Genomic DNA, 20,590 nt, shown 5'->3' on the forward strand with positions numbered 1-20,590 from the left:
CTCGGGCATGGATGTGTGTGATGTCCTTAGGTTAGTTAGGTTTAAGTAGTTCTAAGTTCTAGGGGACATGACCACAGATGTTAAGTCCCATAGAGCTCAGAGCCATTTGAACCATTTTTTGAACAACAGAATAATGAAAGACGATTTAACAGGCTAAATCAACATAACTTGAAACCATAATCTTTGCAACCAATTTGCTATAGCTACTCCCTATAGGAGTTAATGAATCACTCCTTGTAGGAGTAATTCGTCCAGTGCAAATGGAAGTACACTTGGTATACCACAACACCTAATAAAGTGAAGCGTCCTCGTACTGTAGCTAAATATCGTCTCCGTCACTGCAAAAAAGTGCTTTAAAGTTCCACTGCTACACCCACTTACCATGTTAACTGATAATTCCATTTAATAATACTCTCTCTGCGGAAGGCAGATTATTCTCTTTCTTAATGAAACTGAATGTGATTCTCTTGTGAATGAGGTTCTTAATCGTCCACAAGTGAGGATTTAAGCTAAGATCAGACGAGTGGAAAATGACTTCGTAAGATTCGCAAGTTATATGAATACTTAGTAAACATGTATATATTGTACAGACAATGAATACAAAGTATCATATCCTACATACAACTGCCCCTCAAAGGACAGTGTGATTTTACATGACCATCCATTTCGGTATTCATATTTGCGCGCATAATATTATTTAATGAGTGGAAAACCAGTGGGAAAGACAGCTTACAGACGCGGATGAATGAAGTGATCCCCAAATGTTCCAACAAAGTTGTGAAACGGAACAAATAAACTAATATTTCTCCCATGAATTAAAAATTATAGCATGTGAATAAATGTGGAAAACCGCGTAACGTATAGCTACGCTAAGGCCACCTAAGCAAGCAACCATCTCGCCATAATCCTAGACGATGTCGTTCCAGTGTGGCCATTTCAAAATGACAAGACTGGCTTCTATTCTAAATATTTCGCCACGCCCAAGCACGAAAGCAGAGTGTGTTCACAGTAGCGGACGGAAGCGAAAGTTCCCTTTGACCATAAGCCTTGTAGGGCCTCACATTTTAATTCTCCGCGCCAAGCAATGCTACTTGGCTGAACAATCTCAGAGTTTAAATCGCTTGGTTAAGACATGCCTTTTCAGCTACTCCAACAGGCAGCAGAATGTCTGTACGTTCTCTGAGAGATACAAGTGCTTATCTACGTGCATATGAATACACATTACGAAAGATGGATACAACAGGTGGCTGTCATAGGGTTTAATGTGTCATCGATGACGAGTTCGCTGGATATGCAGCAAAAGCTGTGATTTCACAAGGATGGACAAGAATATCGATCGCTTTACGGAAACCACGAAAAACATGAACATGGAAGATCAGCCAAGGAACTGAACCAACTCCAGTGGAATAGCGTGTTACCAAGAATTCCTTGTTTCGGGCGGTTTACACCCAACCGAAATTTACACGTAGTTGTCGGATGTTTGAGATGAAACTCTTCTCTTAGCATCAACAACATTAAGAAATGAAGTACGTAAGGTTAGAGTTTCATTTCTCAACGACGATGAAGTCGTTAGAAGCGGATTGCAAGCTCGAACTTAGCAAGGAAGAGAAAGGTGTTGTTTTCGAAAGAGCTATCCGAGCATCCGTTTAAGTGAGTTACAGAAAACACGTGACACCTTAATATGGATGGCCGGAAGGAAATATGAACTCATATGTGGCGCTCTGTCAATACTACGAGAATCCAGATGTAGTTTCCAAAAATGGGCATTTCCAGTTGTCAGTTCTGCCTGCGACTGCGGAGAAGCCCAAACCATCCACACTGAAGAGCCAAAGAAACTGGTCCACCTGCTTAATATCGTGTAGGGCCCTCGCGTGTACGCGTAAGTCCCGTAATACGACGTGGCATGGATTCGACTAATGCCTGACGTAGTGCTGGAGGGAACTGACACCACGAAACCTACAGGGCTGTCCATAACTCCACAAGAGTACGAGATGGTGGAGATCTCTTCTGAATAGAACGTTGCAAGGCATCCCAGATATGATCAATAATGTTCATGTTTGGGAGTTTGGTGGCCAGCGGAAGTATTTCAACTCAGAACAGTTTTCCTGGAGCCATTCTGTAGCAATTCTGGACGTGTGGGATGACGCATTGACCTGCTGGAATTGACCAGGTCCTTAGGATTTACAATGCACACGCCCCACACCATTATAGAGCCTCCAACAGCTTGAACAGTCTCCTGCTGAAACGCAGGGTCCATGGATTCATGAGGTTATCTCCATAGCCGTACACGTCCATCCACTCAATACAATTTGAAACGAGACTTATCCGACCAGGCAACATGATTCCAGTCATCAACAGTTCAATGTCGGTGTTGACGGGCCCAGGCGAGGCGTAAAGCTTTGTGTCGTGCAGTCATCAAGGGCACACGAGCCGATGATGTTTCGTTGAATTTTTCGCAAGCTGACACTTGGTGATGGCCCAGTATTGAAACCAGCACCAATTTGCGGAAGGGTTGCACTTCTGTCACGTTGAACGATTCTCTTCCGTCGTCGTTGGTCCTGTTCTTGCAGGATCTTTTCCCGGCCTCAGCGATGTCGGAGATTTGATGTCTTACCGGTTTCCTGATATTCACGGTACACCCGTGAAATGGTCGTACGGGAAAATCTCCACTTCATCACTGCTTCGGAGATGCTGTGTCCCATCGCTCGTGCACCGACTATAACACGAAGTTGGCACTCACTTAAATCTTGATAACCTGCCATTGTAGCAGCAGTAACCGACCTAACAACTGCGCCAGACACTTATTGTCTTCTATAGGCGTTGCCGACCGCAGCACCGTATTCTGCCTGTTTACATACTTCTGTTTTGAATACGCATGCTTATGCCAGTTTCTTTGTCGCTTCAGTCTATTTACTCTGCTGTGGATTCTCTCCAGCGTCCTACACCAAGGAAGATTCATTTAATGAAGCGGAAAATACTGTAGAGGCTGGCCGTTTTTGGTAATCTGTTGGGTAATATTCTATGCATCCATACCTCCATATTTTCATCTTGATTTATTTGTTCTGTTTTTTCTTTTGTTTAAGTTTTCTGTGACCTATTGGATTACCTCAGACCGCTCGGCTAATCCCGCGCCCATACCATCACGCCGGGTGATACGCCAGTATGGCGATGACGAATACACGCTTCCAATGTGCGTTCACCGCGATGTCGCCAAACACGGATGCGACCATCATGATGCTGTAAACAGAACATGGATTCATCCGAAAAAATCGACGTTTTGCCATTCGTGCGCCCAGGTTCGTCGTTGAGTACACCATCGCAGGCGCTCCTGTCTGTGACGCACCGTCAAGGGTAACCGCAGCCATGGTCTCCGAACTGATAGTCCATGCTGCTGCATACGTCGTCGAACTGTTCGTGCAGATGGTGGTTGTCTTGCAAGCGTCCCCATCTGTTGACTCAGGGATCGAGACGTGGCTGCACGATCCGTTACAGCCTTGCGGATAAGATGCCTGTCATCTCGACTGCTAGTAATGCGAGGCCGTTTGGGATCCAGCACGGCGTTCCGTATTACCCTCCCGAACCCACCGATTCCATATTCTGCTAACAGTCATTGGATCTCGACCAACGCGAGCAGCAATGTCACCATACGATAAACCGCAATCGCGATAGGCTACTATCCGACCTTTATCAAAGTCGGAAACGTGATGGTACTCATTTCTCCTCCTTAGGCGATGCAACACAACAACGTTTCACCAGGCAACGCCGGTCAACTGCTGTTTGTGTATGAGAAATCGGTTGAAAACTTTTCCCATGTCAACACGTTGTAGGTGTCGCCACCGGCGCCAAACTTGTGTGAATGCTCTGAAAAGCTAATCATTTGCATATCACAGCATCTTCTTCCTGTCGGTTAAATTTCGCGTCTGTAGCACGTCATCTTCTTGGTGTAGCAATTTTAATGGCCAGTGGTGTATTCTCGCAACTCTGCCTGCAACTGTAGGCACAGCGATTCTCATTGATACTGTATTCAGTTGATTAGAAAGCATTTGACGACAAAGTTTGAAAACATGACATTTTTTATAGGTATCAGATATCGCTACAGCTTCGGTCCACAACAGCGGTGGCCAAGATTTCGACTCGCAGGCGACGGGTGGGCGCGAGCGCCACGGCACTCATCCTCGCCTCACGTTTCCCCAAACTACACCCCGCGCTCTGAGCGCGAGCAGGGAGAAGAGGGGCAAATAGTGAAAGCGCTGCTTCTACGAGGCAGTACTGTCAAACTGCATATGACTTGGTTTTATATCTCACATTTATCAACAACGCAGACCACAAATAAAATAAATTTTCAGTATTAATAAATGATTTTTAATGCGCTGAAGGCACAATATCACTTTTATCTGGTTAAAACTGTCGGCACACGGACAGATTCAGACAGTTTCATCGAGTTTCGGACTCAAGTTGCCACGTAATCGTGAGTTACTTAGTTTCATAATCGAAAAAAATGTTTCACAGAAATATGGTCGATAGAAATATTGTAGTACTTTTGCAACCTCATTATGGAGACTTGGAAAATCTACATTAGAAAAACGTTATAGACTTTCTGGACTGTTTTAACGTAAAATGAGTTTTAATTAAAACTGAAATTACCCTGCAGGTCAGTCAGTTACATCTACAGATGCACAGGGGCGCTTTCAACTGAAACGGCAAAAAGTCTCGAAAACAGCACGAGAACAGATGTAAGACTGACGGTGTCCTAAAAACCTTTATAAAACTATCGCTGCAATTCTTCCAAGGCCTCAATGAATTCTTCAGGCTTCACAACATGCTACAAAAGGTTGTTAATTTGTTCCCCATGTAATAGCAAAACAAAAACGAAAAACTTATGTGGTAACATCTCTGTAATTATTGTGTAACGGAAATATTACATACAAAAACGAATTGCATTACAGGCCACTGGAATGCTTCACAAATATAAAGAAGCGAAACATGTATGAAACAATAAAAACCGCCTTTCATATTGTTGCATTAGACGAACCGCAATCGCAAGAAGAAGAAAATATGGATATCCATTTTGGGGGTAGGAAGGCTCTTCTTTAACAAAGTTATAAAACAAAGTGTAATCACTACAAATTTGGCACATATTTTTTTTACAATTTCAGTATATGTTTAATTAAAAAGAGATGATTCTTATTACCACATTTAGCAATAATTGGCTCTTGTGTGATGTGATCTGAAACATTCTAGTACACACAGGGGAATGTACAGTACCATGTACCATGTACCATGTATCATGTACCATGTACCATACCAGTCTTTTCTTGAAGACTGGTCACTGGATACTTCTTTTCTGAAAAAATTTTTCACGCTCTTGTGGGATGATCCTTATTTTCTGTGGAAGGAATTCTGCCAACAAAATGTCTTCCTAGAAGTCCATTGCTACGTGCATTTTGAGAAGCAGCAGGATATTGATGTACACCCCGATTCTTCGTAAATTTCTCGCCTAATTGCAGAAAAAAATTTGCCAAATGGTAGTCTTCGTCCAGATTATTTTTTGTTTTTCTATACAAGATGAAAGGATTCGTGATTGACATTTCAAAAAGGCGGAAAAACGGTGTCTTGCACAATTTCATTTGCCTTGTGTTGAAAGGATAATAGGAAACGAGTTGATCATTCCTGTGTAGACCTTATTGAGATTGTACTATAGAATGGCATCAGGTTTTATCTTCTTTATCATCCCTATTTTAGTGTTAACTTCTGCTTCTGTTTCTCATCATCTGGTAAAGACCTGAAAAACGTAAACGTAGAACATCTTTTCTGTCCCTCCACTACCGACACTAAAAATGTTTCTTCGTCGTAAATGTACAGGTACCTTTCAACTTTTTGTCTTTTGCTGTCTTTACCTTGGTTAGGAAGTCCTCTATATTTAAGCAAGCACATTCCCCTAGAAAATCAAAAGCAAATCCTGTCTTTAAACAGTTTGATATCGTAATTGTCAGGGTTGTTTTTCTTATAGACACGGAAAATAACTCTTTCTGTAAATCCATACACAGCTTCATCAATGATAAGGTGTTCCTCAAACGAAAATTATGCTGAAAACTCTGAAAATAAATGATTTAGGAGAGATTTGATTATATACATTGCATTACGAACACATTCGTTTCTGGGAATGTATGAGGCACTGTCAATTACACAGAGGCAAGAGGAAATAACAAAGAAACTACGTCTACCAAATCTCAGAGGGGTAACGGTGTGGAAAGAAAGTTATTTGTAAACCGGTAATCGAGTAGTCTGTTTTTCTTTACTAGGCACCTACGGATTATACCAATAAATAACAAATACAGTTTCAAAACGTTGTATAAAGGACAGCTGCTTTAAATGCAAAGACGGCAAGTATAAATGGAATATTATCAAAGAAAGGAGAAAAGTTTTGGAAACAACAAAAGGTTAGCGAGAATTTTACCACTAGATGGCGCTTTAAGCGTCATTATCGTAAATGGATTCGTCTACAAGTGATAGATGAGTCTCAATACGGTGGCTGTAGTGGAAGTTGCACATTAAACTAACCCTACCGTGCAATGTACACCAAGGCACAGAATGCGACATTCAACAGTTGCGGCATTGCTTGTTATGTAAGCCCATTCACCAAGCCAAGTCGTACCACGTCGGATGGAAACAATCGGTTTTTAATTGCTCTGAGGCCTAAAACCTCTTAAAAAGCAACAATGAAATCGGTTTTAATTGTTCTGTGGCCAAAAACCATATAAAAAGCAACAATGAAGTCGGTTTTTAACTGTCGCGAGACTGGCACGCAGTATAATATCCACTGTTTTCAGGCACAAGTTTAAATCGATAAAACAACTTGTTCCATAACAGATCGGAGTGTCTCAGGAGTCACGATCAAAATACATTGCGCAATGTGTGGCTATAGTAAAGCTATTTTTCCAAGCGTAGTACTGAACTCAGCATATTTTAGATAACCCCACAGCCAGAAGTAACGCGGATTAAGATTAGGCTGCAGGAAAACGGTGGCTGATGATACTAGTCCTTCCAAAAAACATCTGCGGCAGCTACTTCACTGGTTGTGGAATGTGCGTAGGAGCGCCATCTTGCATATACATTATCTTACCCATATATCCACGCTGTTGAATGGTTGGTGACGAAGGCATTCTCATAGCGATTAGCAATGACGGTACAGGTAACAGGACCCGCAGGACCCATCTCCTTGAGAAAATATGACCTGCGACAAGCGATGCCGTCATCTCGCACCCTGTAATTACCTTTGCAGAATGAAGCGGATCGATTGAGGGGCGAGCGGATATACCGTCTCCAATTTTCTGCAGTTTTGTGTACTGAAATGTCCTTGGAGACGGAAATGGATTTGTCTGTGCACAGAATGTTTCGTGGCTATTCATTGTCCGCTTCCATGAAAGCAAGAAATTTTAAAATAAACGTTTATCTCACTGCCAGGTCAGCGTGAAGCAATTCGGGACATTTGGATCATTTACAAACCTGTGGTCTTATCACTAACCTCTCACGAAAATATCAGTTGACCGGAATCAAATTTGATTTGAAGAATGTCTTCGGAAGTTACTTCATTCATCGTGGCAATAAAGTAAAGGATGGAAATAGCGCGTGAAACATACACTGTAATTTGCATTCTACGACTGAGACAGACAATTTTATTTCTAATTCATCATCTACATAAATGATGAAGTAAATTAAAAAAAACACTTTCGCTTCTTTGTAACAGCTGTACAAGGTGCTATGGCTTTGATTCACAGTTGTAGAAATACAAACTGTGAACCTGTAGAACAACTTCAGCATGTACTAAAATAAAACAGTCAGATTATTCCTGCTCAGTAGTCTCCTGCGAAGAATTGGAACGCTGTTCTGCTACACAAAACTTGGTGTCCGGGTCGCAGATTAGTGGCTTCTGGCAAGTTGGTGTCGGTGGTTCCAAGGGGTTGTCGTCTTCACAAGACTCTCCTTCTCCTGAAAAAGAAAATGCCATATAACTATAAAAATTCTTTTCAGAAGTATTAGTTGCTTTCGAAATTTGCCCATATGGACATCTTAAGATTGTTTTGTTATTTATGACTCTCGATAACCTCAGAATTTTACAGTATAAAATTAAATCTGATACTAAGTTATATAAGCTTACCGGTAAAAATTCTGAAATAACATAAACTGTCACAGTGATCTACGACGTAAGTAAATCAATAAAGTGGTAAATATAGCACAGTATGTTGTTAGAGAATGGAGAAAAGCAGCACACAGACTGGGACCAAGACGTAAGGGCATAGAATTAGACTGTTTAGCATTTGCTGATGGCATGGCACTGATCGCACAAGACATTACCAATGCACAGAAACAGCTAGAATTATTACAAGAGCAGGCAGCGAAACTAGGATTACAGATTTTATCTGAAAAAACAAAATTTATGACTGACATCAAAGGTGCACCTCCTGATCTCAAAATTGGTGATAACTACATCTCTCGAGTAAAAGAATTTAAATATTTAGATGAATGGATTGCAGAAAATTGTAATGAAAAGAAATCTGTCAGATCAAGAGTCCAGAAAATGGAGACGGCGTTTCAATTAACGAAAAACATTCATAACAAAAAGAGTCTCTCGTGGAACTGCAAAATACGACACTACACAACAGTAATTAAACCCGAAGCTCTCTACGCATCTGAGACACTAAACCGTTAACACAGAACACTAAAAGAGGAATTAGAAGTGAAAGAACGTAAAATAATGAGGAAAACCCTAGGACCAAGAACTAAAGATGGTGTGCATTATCCAAAACCCAATGCAGAATTATATAAAAATATCTCCAAAATAACAGACACAATGCGCATGAGAAGAATCCAATTCATGGGGCATTTTGAAAGAATGGACTCAAACAGGTTAACGCACAAAATCCATACATTCTTAAAGAACAAAACTACAAGACCGAACTGGTACAAATAGACGGAAAAAGACCTGAGAGAATTAGGGTCTCCAAATCTACATGATAGAAATGAAATCAGAAAAATCACAAACACACGGGCTTTTGAGGAAGAAGAGAGAAAAAGTAACCGACATACGTGGTCTCCGCAACGAAAGCTAGCCCATTCGATGTTTATGAAAGAATACTGGGCGAAAAGGAAGGCCAGCAAATGTTGATTACGCGTGGTCCTAAGTGATCCATCAGCGAAGAAGAAGAAGAGGAAGCACAGTATCCTCAAACAAACAAAATAAAAAAAATTGTTCGTGTAAATACAATGCAGTACATTGTCATAACCTTTTTGAGACAAGGATTGTACAAAACGTCAAGAGGTGAACAATGAAATACCCCTCCGATCATCATCAAAGCTCATTTGTTTATTTCTGCAATGTCATACTACGAGGTTTTCGTGCTGATGTGAAACTCATACAATAACTTCCTGTGTGTTGGTAGATGGTCAGTTGGCAACGAATGAGACTGGCTGTAACCTGATGGCCAAGTGCCGTAAGATTTCTTTCAAGTAATTTTATATGGCGTATATTCTCAGTGTACTGTAGGAGGATGTGGTTTGGATCTTCCCCACAGACACGTAGAGGTTTTGGACTTAGATCCAACCTGAGAAGGGCTTACATTGAGTGAAACTGCTATTGTAAAACTTGTGATTAATGCTATTAATATTACTATTGTCATTATTGTACTGGGTGAAACAGTGCGTAATGACAGCTTTTTGTCTGACATTGGATAATCGCCTACCAGTTTAGTACCACTTGATTATTATTTTGAGATTTCACATATTTAAGGGTAGTAATTGCTGACGATTTCTCTGCATTTCTAAGCGTATCAGAGTGCCCCTTTATCCCTATGATGGTACTATGTTTCCCGTCATCCAGAATGCGTTATCAAAGATTGTGCTAGCTATTAGATTTGTACAAATTTTATGGCAGTTACTTTAGCTCCAGGATGGAGATGGTGCAAGATTTAAGAGTATTGCTTCTGCAATAATCTGCGCAGATATTAAGATTTTCACAGTGGCAACCAGCTCGATTCTCGTGCCGGCCGCGGTGGTCGAGCGGTTCTAGGCGCTTCAGTCTGGAACCGCGCGACTGCTACGGTCGCAGGTTCGAATCCTGCCTCGGGCATGGATGTGTGTGATGTTCTTAGGTTAGTTAGGTTTAAGTAGTTCTAAGTTCTAGGGGTCTGATGACCTCCGATGTTAAGTCCCATAGTGCTCAGAGCCATTTGAACCATTCGAATCTCGTGAAGAAAGCATCTGGGTCCAGCTTATAAGAAAAGCGGTATTGTTTGATTTTGGGAGCCAACTAGTTAGTTGGTTGGTTCGTTGATGTGGGATAGCGGACCAAACAGCGGGAACATCGGTCTCATCGAACTAGGGAAGGATGGGGAAGGATGTCGGCCGTGTCCTTTCAAGGAACCATCGCGCCATTTCTCTGATGCGATCTAGGGAAATCACGGAAAACCTAAATCAGGATGGCCGGACGTTGGTTTGAACCGTCGTCCTTCCGAATGCGAGTCCAGTGAGCTAACCACTTCGCCACCTCGCTCGGTGCTAAACAGTTCCTGTCGGGTGCTGCCACCCGATTAAGATCTATCAGTAACTCATGAGTCAATTTTTGGAGGTGTCAAAAGCAGTCCATTGCTGTGTCATGTTTACGTTCGTCGTAATATCAATTTGGAGAGTCGAAATTTCGCATGACCGGTCATAATTATGTCTGAGTGGAGCTTTACATACCCTGTACCTTACAAGCTGGTTAAACTCGTCAACCCAATGGACCAAGCAGTATGTCTTCCTATATTCAGTACTTCTCCGAAATGAAATAAGGGCATCTGTGTGTGTATCGCTTAAATTTTATTTTCAATGTACTGTGTAAGGGAGGTACCATACTCCCGTGAAGATGACTAGCAATGAGTTCCATGAAAAGCTGACTACCATTCGGTAAACCCAGATTCTATTCCCAGTGGGAGGATTGGAACAGCGTCGACTCAGCCTCGTAATGCTAGTTGAGGATCTACTTGAATGAGCAGTAGTGACATCAGGTCTACTAATCTGTCAACAGCTGTGTACTGACCTTACACCCCTCCATACCGCAACTCGATATCACTACTGGTTGAGGAAGACACAGCGGTCTGTGGGGCGCAAATTCTATTGCTTAAAGATACTGTTGATCCGAGTCTAAATATTTGGTACAGATATGGTGGAGTTATATATACTTTGGAGGCTGGTATTGCCAGAGATCCCGGTGTTTAAGGAATATTACGATTTTCAGCACAGCAACGATCCGTGTAAAACTTAACAGGGAAAGCCCAAAGTCTCGACTTTTGAGTCGAAATGTCATGCGTATTGACTTAAAAAATGATGCAGTACATGTTCGAAAATGAGTTATAATACGAAAGCTGTGACAAGCCAATAAGTTAGAGATGTCGTGGAGCATTCCCCAACAACACTACGTCTCGAAAATATTCACGCCGCGTGACTTCCATTGTTGAGGTATTACCGTCGAGCCGCTGTTTTCGTGACAGTGTTCCTATCTCTTCCCCCTCTCGCCCATTGACTGGTCGCGAATTCTCTTGGCCCGCCAATTCATCTACATCTACATCTACGTGATTACTCTGCAATTAACAATTAAGCGCCTGGCAGACGATTCATCCAACTACCGTTCCATTCTCTAACAGCGCGAGGGAAAAAGGAACACACAAATCGTTCCGTGCGAGCTCTGATTTCTCTTATTTTATTATAATGAGAATTTCTTCCTATGTAGGTGGGTGCCAAAAAACTATTTTAACACTTTGAGGACGAGGTTGTTGGTGACTGAAATTTCATGAGAGGATCCTGCCGCAGCGAAAAACGCCTTTAATGACTGCCACTCCAATATCATATCCGTGGCATTCTCCCCCCCCCCCCCCCCCCCCATTTCGCGGTTCGCGGTGATATAAATAAAACAAGCTGTCCTCCTTTGAACTTTTACGATGTCCTCCGTCAATCATGCGGATCCCACACTGCAGAGTAGGACACCATAAGAGGGAGGACAAGCGTAATATAAGCAGTCTCTTTAGTAGACCCGTTATATTTTCTAAGTCTTTTGCCAATACATCGCAGTCTTTGGTTTCCCCACAATGTTATCTACGAGATCGTTTGAGTTTAAGTTATTCAGTTATCTCTAAGTATTTAGTTGAGTTTACAGCCTTTAGATTTGTGTGGTTTGTAGTGTATCTGAAATTTAGCGGATACCTTTTAGTGGTCATGTGGATGACTTCACATTTTTTATGATTTAGAGTCGATGGCCGCTTATTGTACCACACAGGTATCTTGTCTAAATCATTTTGCAGTTCGTTTTGACCATCTGACGACTTTACATGGCGGTAAGTGACAGCATCATCTGCAAACAATCCGCGAGGACTGCTCGGATTATCTCCTAAATAGTTTATGTAGATCAGGAACAACAGAGAGCCTATAACGCTTCCCTGGGGAACGCCAGATATTACTTCTGTTTTATTCGATGACTTTCCGTCGATTTATGACAGGAAATCACGAATCCACTCACACAGCTGAGACTATATTCCATAGGCACGCAATTTAAGTGGAAGTCGCTTGTGGAGAATGGTGTCAAAAGCCTTCTAGAAATCTAAAATACCGAATGAATTTGACCTCCCCTGTCGATACCGCTCATTTCTTCGTGAGAATAAAGAGCTAGATGTATCTGACAAAAACGATGTTTTTTGAGTCGGTGTTGGCTTTTTATCAATAAATTGCTTTCTTCCAGATATTCATAATGTTCGAGCACAGTATATCTTCCAGAATGCTGCTGCAAATTGACGTTAGTGACTTGGGTCTGTAATTCAGTGAATTATTCCCATTTCCTTTGTTGGGTGTTGGTGTGACTTGTGCAACTTTCCCTTGGGCGCCCCGGTCGCCTGAGAGAGCGTCTTGTGACCTTTTCCTTTGGGTGTACGTTAAGGGCTATCTGCACGTACCTCCACCTCCAAGAACACTGAAACAGTTCAGAGAACGCACCAGTGCTGCTGTGATAAGGTATGGAACGAACGTGACTATCGCTTGGGCGTGTGTCGTGTTACCAGAGGCACACTCACATAACATCTGTAGAGTGCAAAAAGCAAAACTGGTGAGTTTAAGGTCGTATTCATGCATCAAACATATTTGTATATGTAATATCTTAGAAAATAAAGACCAATGAAAACGAATGAAGCATCGATAGTAGTGCTGTACGTTAACGTTTCCAAACGCAATTAGTATAACACCTCAGGCTAGCGTTGGAACAAATTTTTTATGCTTAGTAAGAGCTACTACTTGAACTTTTTCTTAGCTAAATATGTTGTCTCGCTGTACCGTGTTGTAAGGAAAAATATCGCCGCTACTTGCCTACGTATTTGGGACAGATGTCACAGTATCCGCAGAAGCCGCCTTTTGGGATGAAGAGCCCACCACGGGACCTGCAGACAGCTGCATCTACGGCCACGCATTTCACCCGTATCTGGCTGCAGTCAATATGATTGGCATTAACACAACAGATCGCGTAAACCAGTACGAAAACCACTGCAAGCAGTCTTGAAGACATCTGGAACAAAGCAAAAGAAATAGGCTTCATTATGAGTACAATTTTAAATAATTTCACGCATGTATGCGCGTAAAATTTTTCGCCCTTGAGGATTCAGTATTAATAGTAGTCTTACAAGAAGAAAAAATTAATATACAGTCACTATTGTATGTACCTACAAAAATTTTATATGACAAACGATTAGCAGAGGAACCCATGAATGCAGAGTATAATGCAGATCAAGAAACACTAAGTACACGCGTTATAAGGCGAGAGAGGAACACAAACAAAACACCATGGTTTCACAAAAAGGGTAAAGAAATGTGTAACAAAAAGAGATGCCCCTGCTTGAAATATAAAACACACAAAACGCAAGAGTCTTATCAGGATTGCAGAAGAGCTCGTAATGAGACAAAGTCACTAGCGAGCCGTTTTCAAACAGGAACACTGGGAAACCTTTTCTACAAATTTAGACCGTAACTTACTTGGGTTGCAGAATCAGATTTGAAGAATGATACGACAGCAGAGAAAAGAATTACATGAAATTTTGAAAGTGAACGACACAGATGAGGAATCATGGGTTACGTATTTAACAGGGTTGTACAAAGGTAAAAATCACCAGAAAATGAAGAGAGAACAGTGATCAGTATACAAATAAATGATCACATGGAGAGGTAGAAGAAGCTGTAAGTCCGTTAAAAAATAGGAAGTCTCCTGGGAGAGATTAGATCGCCAATGATTTACTGGAGTACGTAGGATGTCCATTAACTGAACAACCAACCAAGTTGGTTAACAATGTTATAATTGGTACTCAATTTCCGAACGAATGGAGAACTAATACTAAAATTCTCATGCGCAAAAAAGAAGATAAGAAAGACCCATTCAACTACCGAGGGATAGATCTTCTTTCAGTTCTTAAATTCGTAACAAAAATAATAAGAAATAAAATAAAAAGCATTAACAATTTGCAAAGGAGCAGTAGGAGCCTATTGCTTTAGATGCACAGATGGAGTTTTCATTCTTAGATACCTTATAGAGAAGTCCACTGAATACAAAAGAACAGCTCATCTTTGTTTTATTGATTTACAGAAAGCTTCGATACGATTTAGTTAATAGATGTGGTAATGTAACGTCCCCTTAGAAAAATTAATGAATTAAATAAAAGATTCAAACTGCTGAAGGCACTAACTACTGATAGGTATAGTTAGCAAATGAAAGATTTTGATAGAGAACAAACAATGTATTTACCTTAATAGTGTTCAAAAGTTATAATATATATATCAGTTCATGGCATCCAGTCTTACAAATTTACCGTCTCTGCTGGACATACGTCCAGGTCATCCGCTCTCAAAACTCCGCCAGCTCTCTCCCCACATCCACCACTGCTGTCGGCTCACCTCCAACTGCGCAACGCTACGCGCTAACATCCAACTGCCCAACACTACCATAGCGAATATTACAACAATGCTAACCAGCCACAGACTGCACACACCACAGCCAGTGATTTTCATACAGAGCGCTACGTGGCGTTACCAATATAAAAACCTAAACAGCCTACTTACAGTAAATCTGCTCTACAGACAGAGGATTCCTTTCAACTTAATAAAAACAACAGATGACGTTTATTCCAACTGCATCCAGGCAAAAAATCATCCCAGGTTAACCAGTTGCATAGCAGTTAGTAGTGGTACTAGACAAGGCGACTCTCCAAATCCACTGCTTTTTAATACAGTCATGGATGAGGTCATAAAAAAGGTATTGCCTAGTAGTGGTTGCAGAATGTGTTGCGAAGAAATAAGAATCGTTTGTTATGCCGACGATGCAGTCTAGCTGACAAACAGTGAAGATAGCCTGCAGAAACTTTTTTCGAGAAGGAAATGAGAGAGTAAGTAGCAAAAGCAAATAAAGTAACAGGGTGTTTAAATGTTACATTTGGAAAAACAAGCATACAGGAAAAGATGCAAAGGAAAGAATATACACAACAATAGTGAGATCGATGACGACACACACAGATGAGACAAAACCGGAAACATCAAAAACAAGAAGACTTAGAAACCACGGAAACGAAAATTCTGCATAGGACTATAGGGAAGACGCTGTGATATAGGGAGAGAACTAAAAGCATTATAAAAGACTGTAAAGTGGACTCCATTAATGGATGGGCACATCTGAGAAAGCGTGAATGGAACGAACCCATAGACAGGATGGATAAACGGTAGATTCTGAAAAGTCGTAAGAAATAAATGACCAGCTAGTAAAACGAATGTTGGCCGTCCAAGGAAAAGATGGGGCGACAACCTCAGGGCAGACTGAGGGGTAGGTACTGAAGGAAAGAGGCATTAGCCTCGGAAGAAAGGAAGAAAAAGAAGAAGAAGATATTAATGCAAACATTGACGAGTGTCACATTCCTCACTAAAATCAACTCCATATTTGGTTTAAAATTTGACCCCTTCTATACCAAACTAAATTCCGACGGAGAAAATATTGTAGTCAGCAAATCAAATCTCGAAACTACACTCCTGGAAATTGAAATAAGAACACCGTGAATTCATTGTCCCAGGAAGGGGAAACTTTATTGACACATTCCTGGGATCAGATACATCACATGATCACACTGACAGAACCACAGGCACATAGACACAGGCAACAGAGCATGCACAATGTCGGCACTAGTACAGTGTATATCCACCTTTCGCAGCAATGCAGGCTGCTATTCTCCCATGGAGACGATCGTAGAGATGCTGGATGTAGTCCTGTGGAACGGCTTGCCATGCCATTTCCACCTGGCGCCTCAGTTGGACCAGCGTTCGTGCTGGATGTGCAGACCGCGTGAGACGACGCTTCATCCAGTCCCAAACATGCTCAATGGGGGACAGATCGGGAGATCTTGCTGGCCAGGGTAGTTGACTTACACCTTCTAGAGCACGTTGGGTGGCACGGGATACATGCCGACGTGCATTGTCCTGTTGGAACAGCAAGTTCCCTTGCCGGTCTAGGAATGGTAGAACGATGGGTTCGATGACGGTTTGGATGTACCGTGCACTATTCAGTGTCCCCTCGACGATCACCAGTGGTGTACGGCCAGTGTAGGAGATCGCTCCCCACACCATGATGCCGGGTGTTGGCCCTGTGTGCTTCGGTCGTATGCAGTCCTGATTGTGGCGCTCACCTGCACGCCGCCAAACACGCATACGACCATCATTGGCACCAAGGCAGAAGCGACTCTCATCGCTGAAGACGACACGTCTCCATTCGTCCCTCCATTCACGCCTGTCGCGACACCACTGGAGGCGGGCTGCACGATGTTGGGGCGTGAACGGAATACGGCCTAACGGTGTGCGGGACCGTAGCCCAGCTTCATGGAGACGGTTGCGAATGGTCCTCGCCGATACCCCAGGAGCAACAGTGTCCCTAATTTGCTGGGAAGTGGCGGTGCGGTCCCCTACGGCACTGCGTAGGATCCTACGGTCTTGGCGTGCATCCGTGCGTCGCTGCGGTCCGGTCCCAGGTCGACGGGCACGTGCACCTTCCGCCGACCACTGGCGACAACATCGATGTACTGTGGAGACCTCACGCCCCACGTGTTGAGCAATTCGGCGGTACGTCCACCCGGCCTCCCGCATGCCCACTATACGCCCTCGCTCAAAGTCCGTCAGCTGCACATACGGTTCACGTCCACGCTGTCGCGGCATGCTACCAGTGTTAAAGACTGCGATGGAGCTCCGTATGCCACGGCAAACTGGCTGACACTGACGGCGGCGGTGCACAAATGCTGCGCAGCTAGCGCCATTCGACGGCCAACACCGCGGTTCCTGGTGTGTCCGCTGTGCCGTGCGTGTGATCATTGCTTGTACAGCCCTCTCGCAGTGTCCGGAGCAAGTATGGTGGGTCTGACACACCGGTGTCAATGTGTTCTTTTTTCCATTTCCAGGAGTGTATTTACTCGCTTCCACAACCGGCGGCACCACATACGCGCAGCAGGGAACGGGATCACCGCAACGGGCCCGAGACACGCCCCCCTTCTCCACCAGGTCACGTCACGTGGTGTGATGCCGTGGTCTCCAGAGCGGGATAAAGCTACCCACACAGAGTAAAGAAACTGATGCTTACAAGTTCTGCTTGTGAGTAACTGTCAGTCGTTGAACTGCACCTCTCCCACTATGCAGTGGCTGCCCACAGTGGAATCCCCACCACTACCTTTCTCCCCTCTCCTATACGCCCTCTGCACAGGTTATGGGCCCAAGCTATTTTGTGGGCACCTTACCATCTGTCACGGAAGGAAACACGCAGCCACGGCGAGAGAGGATCATAAACAGCTACCAGGAAACAACTGAGGTGGCAGAACAACAATAATATTTTGCATTTCCTCTCTCTTTCAGTATCTGCTTTCGGTATGTGCCAAATAACGAGGACTTACCAATAACATCCTGAAGACTGTTACTCAGTAACTCCATTTCTCCAGTATAGAACGGAAAAACAACCTTTTATAAGTAAATGCGACACTGTGCTTCGACAGCGTTCAGCCGTACAGGGACACGAGTGAAATCATGAAGGTCCCAACAGAACGATCGAAATGTTGAGCAGTGAATAGTATGGAGAGTCATATACTTTTGATGCGGCCTGGAAAGTCAGACGATATTGCCTTTCACATAACACGGCCGAGTTATCCGTGAGCCGTGCAGTTAGAAGATGGTTCAAATGGCTCAGAGCACTATGGGACTTAACTTCTGAGGTCATTAGTCCCCTAGAACTCAGAACTACTTAAACCTAACTAACCTAAGGACATCACCCACATCCATGCCCGACGCAGGATTCGAACCTGCGACCGTAGCGGTCGCGCGGTTCCAGACTGTAGCGCCTAGAACCGCAGTTAGAAGAGTTTACTATTCCGGTTTCGTATTCAAGTTTCTTGCACTGACAGTTGTATTGATTTGGTCATACCTTTAGGTGTTGGCCGCATCTAACTTGGTACTTGGCGCGGGAGATGCTCCGTGCGGAGAAATAGAAGGAATCGCATTACATACTCTTCCAGAACTCACCTCACAAATGCGAAGCTAGTCTGCACGTATAATACGTTTCATTGTAACAACAAACGTTAGCGTTTTTCATAAATGTACTGATTCCAAAGTTGATTTAAATAAATGTTGCAGGGCTAGCATAACAAATAAGACGTCAGCACGTTCACACATAGATCAACAGAACCGATGATAAACATTTCGCTTTAAGGGGAAATAACGAATAAGATCAAATATCATAATGGTTGTAAGCTTACCTTGGTTATTAAGTAGATGGTCGATAACGATGTTAATAACAATAATGATAATAATTGCCTGTCGACCCTTGGATTTTCCTCTGTCACTTATCGCTTCTTTCACCTCTGACAGTCACTTCTGAAAGTGGCAAATGCGAAGTCGCGCTGTCGACTGCAAACTTTAGTTCTTCCTGTAACTGGAAGGTTAACCCTTTCCTAAGGTCGATCGAAGGCAAGGGACGTACCATCTCCAATAGAACTAGGCCTACTAAAGTAATACGGTCATCATAGCAACTTTAGGGCTGATAGCAGCTTTGTCTTAGGAAGGAATATCTTAATTGGTCAAGGAACGACATAGGCCAAGCGTTGGTGGTTGTGGTGGTGGTGGTGGTGCTGGCGGGGAGAGGGCAGCACATCGTCCTTGCATTGTCCCCGAATCCAGTAAAGCTTATTTCGAGACGTATTAAAGGAGCATCACTAGGAACAATGTTTACCAAGTTACCAGACGCATTGAAATTAATGCACGAAGCTTTATGGGACGTCACTGCAGAACGCCGGCAGGATGCGAGCGCCATATGACCAGGCAAGAAAACAAAATCTGGCGCTCAGATGATTGTGTTGATCGTTCAGAAATCAATATAGTAGACATCGGTACCAGTCACTAACACTTTCAGTGACTTCAACATTGATGTGTATGCCAAAATTTCTAAAATATTCTCCTATATCATACATACTTCACGTATTTAAAAATATCCTGAATTGGTGATAGTACTTTTCCTGATTGATTTCTTAGGAAATGTGTACTTTGCACCTAGCCTCTTGAAGAAGGTACTGGAGTTTTACAGTATATTTATTAATGCTTTCCACAAATTATACCACACGGCTGTTGAGGTCTTGTTTTTCGTTTGCTGTTTCCAGTTTTTACGAAGAACACCGAAATGGCATTTACCACATTGTTATTCGGCTGTTGTAAACGTACGCGACTGTACTCGACAGCACTCGGCGTGGTGTTTCCTACGTTTCGCGGGAAGGAAAATCGGGTGACGTAACAAGAACCGTGGGGAAATACATAGCGTGACGTTGACAACGGCGTTAAGCTTGCGATGGAAACAATATCCACAACACTAAGTTAAACTCAGTGGAGGATACGATAAGACTGCGCACATCTTAGCAAGGTCACTTTTACTCCCGTCTATACAGTGGCAGTGGGACAATTACATAACACAGATTTTCACGTTGTCGGAAGAAGAAACCTTGAACCTCAACTCACCATGGTTACCGTCTTCTCCGTTGTTCCAACACGCAACCAACTGCCTCGGCTGTGGACACAGAGGCGCATTTATACCGTATCGTTGTGGCGAAAGTCGACATACCTCCCCTCCTTGCTCCTTCCCCCTCTGTCGTCTGTGTATCCAATTAATTGTTAGCGAAGCTCTCTGCGTCACTAGTTATAAGCTTGCAGAATTCCGGGAAATATTACTATGTGATTAGGAATATGTCTGTCAAATGTGGCTAGTGACTAATCAAGTAAAGTTTCTCTCTTCGTTATACCGTAGCGGTACACTACCCCACACAACAACCCAAGTCGCTATACATACATTTAGATTGCCTGTACTGAACTGATAGCTAATCGGCTTCTGCTGATTGTACGCTCTTTGATCTGCTAACGTACAATCACTTCAAATTAAAACTAACTGCCGACTTTCAATGAACTACATATCCATCTACAACGTAGTATTTCTGACAGGTTTTTGATTTCATTGATGTTTAATACATTTCGC

The 20,590-nt window shown here is 42.8% G+C and overlaps 1 protein-coding gene across 1 annotated transcript; it reads right to left on the reverse strand.

The window, feature by feature from the left end:
* Positions 1-7,647: 7,647 nt before the first annotated feature.
* LOC124595944 lies at positions 7,648-20,228 on the reverse strand. Its single transcript, XM_047134866.1, has 3 exons — positions 20,080-20,228; positions 13,384-13,579; positions 7,648-7,989 (listed from the first exon to the last, which is right to left on the reverse strand). Exons 1-3 carry the CDS (start codon positions 20,146-20,148, stop codon positions 7,844-7,846), a joined length of 411 nt encoding a protein of 136 aa, XP_046990822.1. The 5' UTR covers positions 20,149-20,228; the 3' UTR covers positions 7,648-7,843.
* Between the last annotated feature and the right edge of the window lie 362 nt (positions 20,229-20,590).

This window comes from Schistocerca americana, chromosome 2 (assembly GCF_021461395.2).
Source record: "Schistocerca americana isolate TAMUIC-IGC-003095 chromosome 2, iqSchAmer2.1, whole genome shotgun sequence".
Classification (NCBI taxonomy): Eukaryota; Metazoa; Arthropoda; class Insecta; order Orthoptera; family Acrididae; genus Schistocerca; species Schistocerca americana.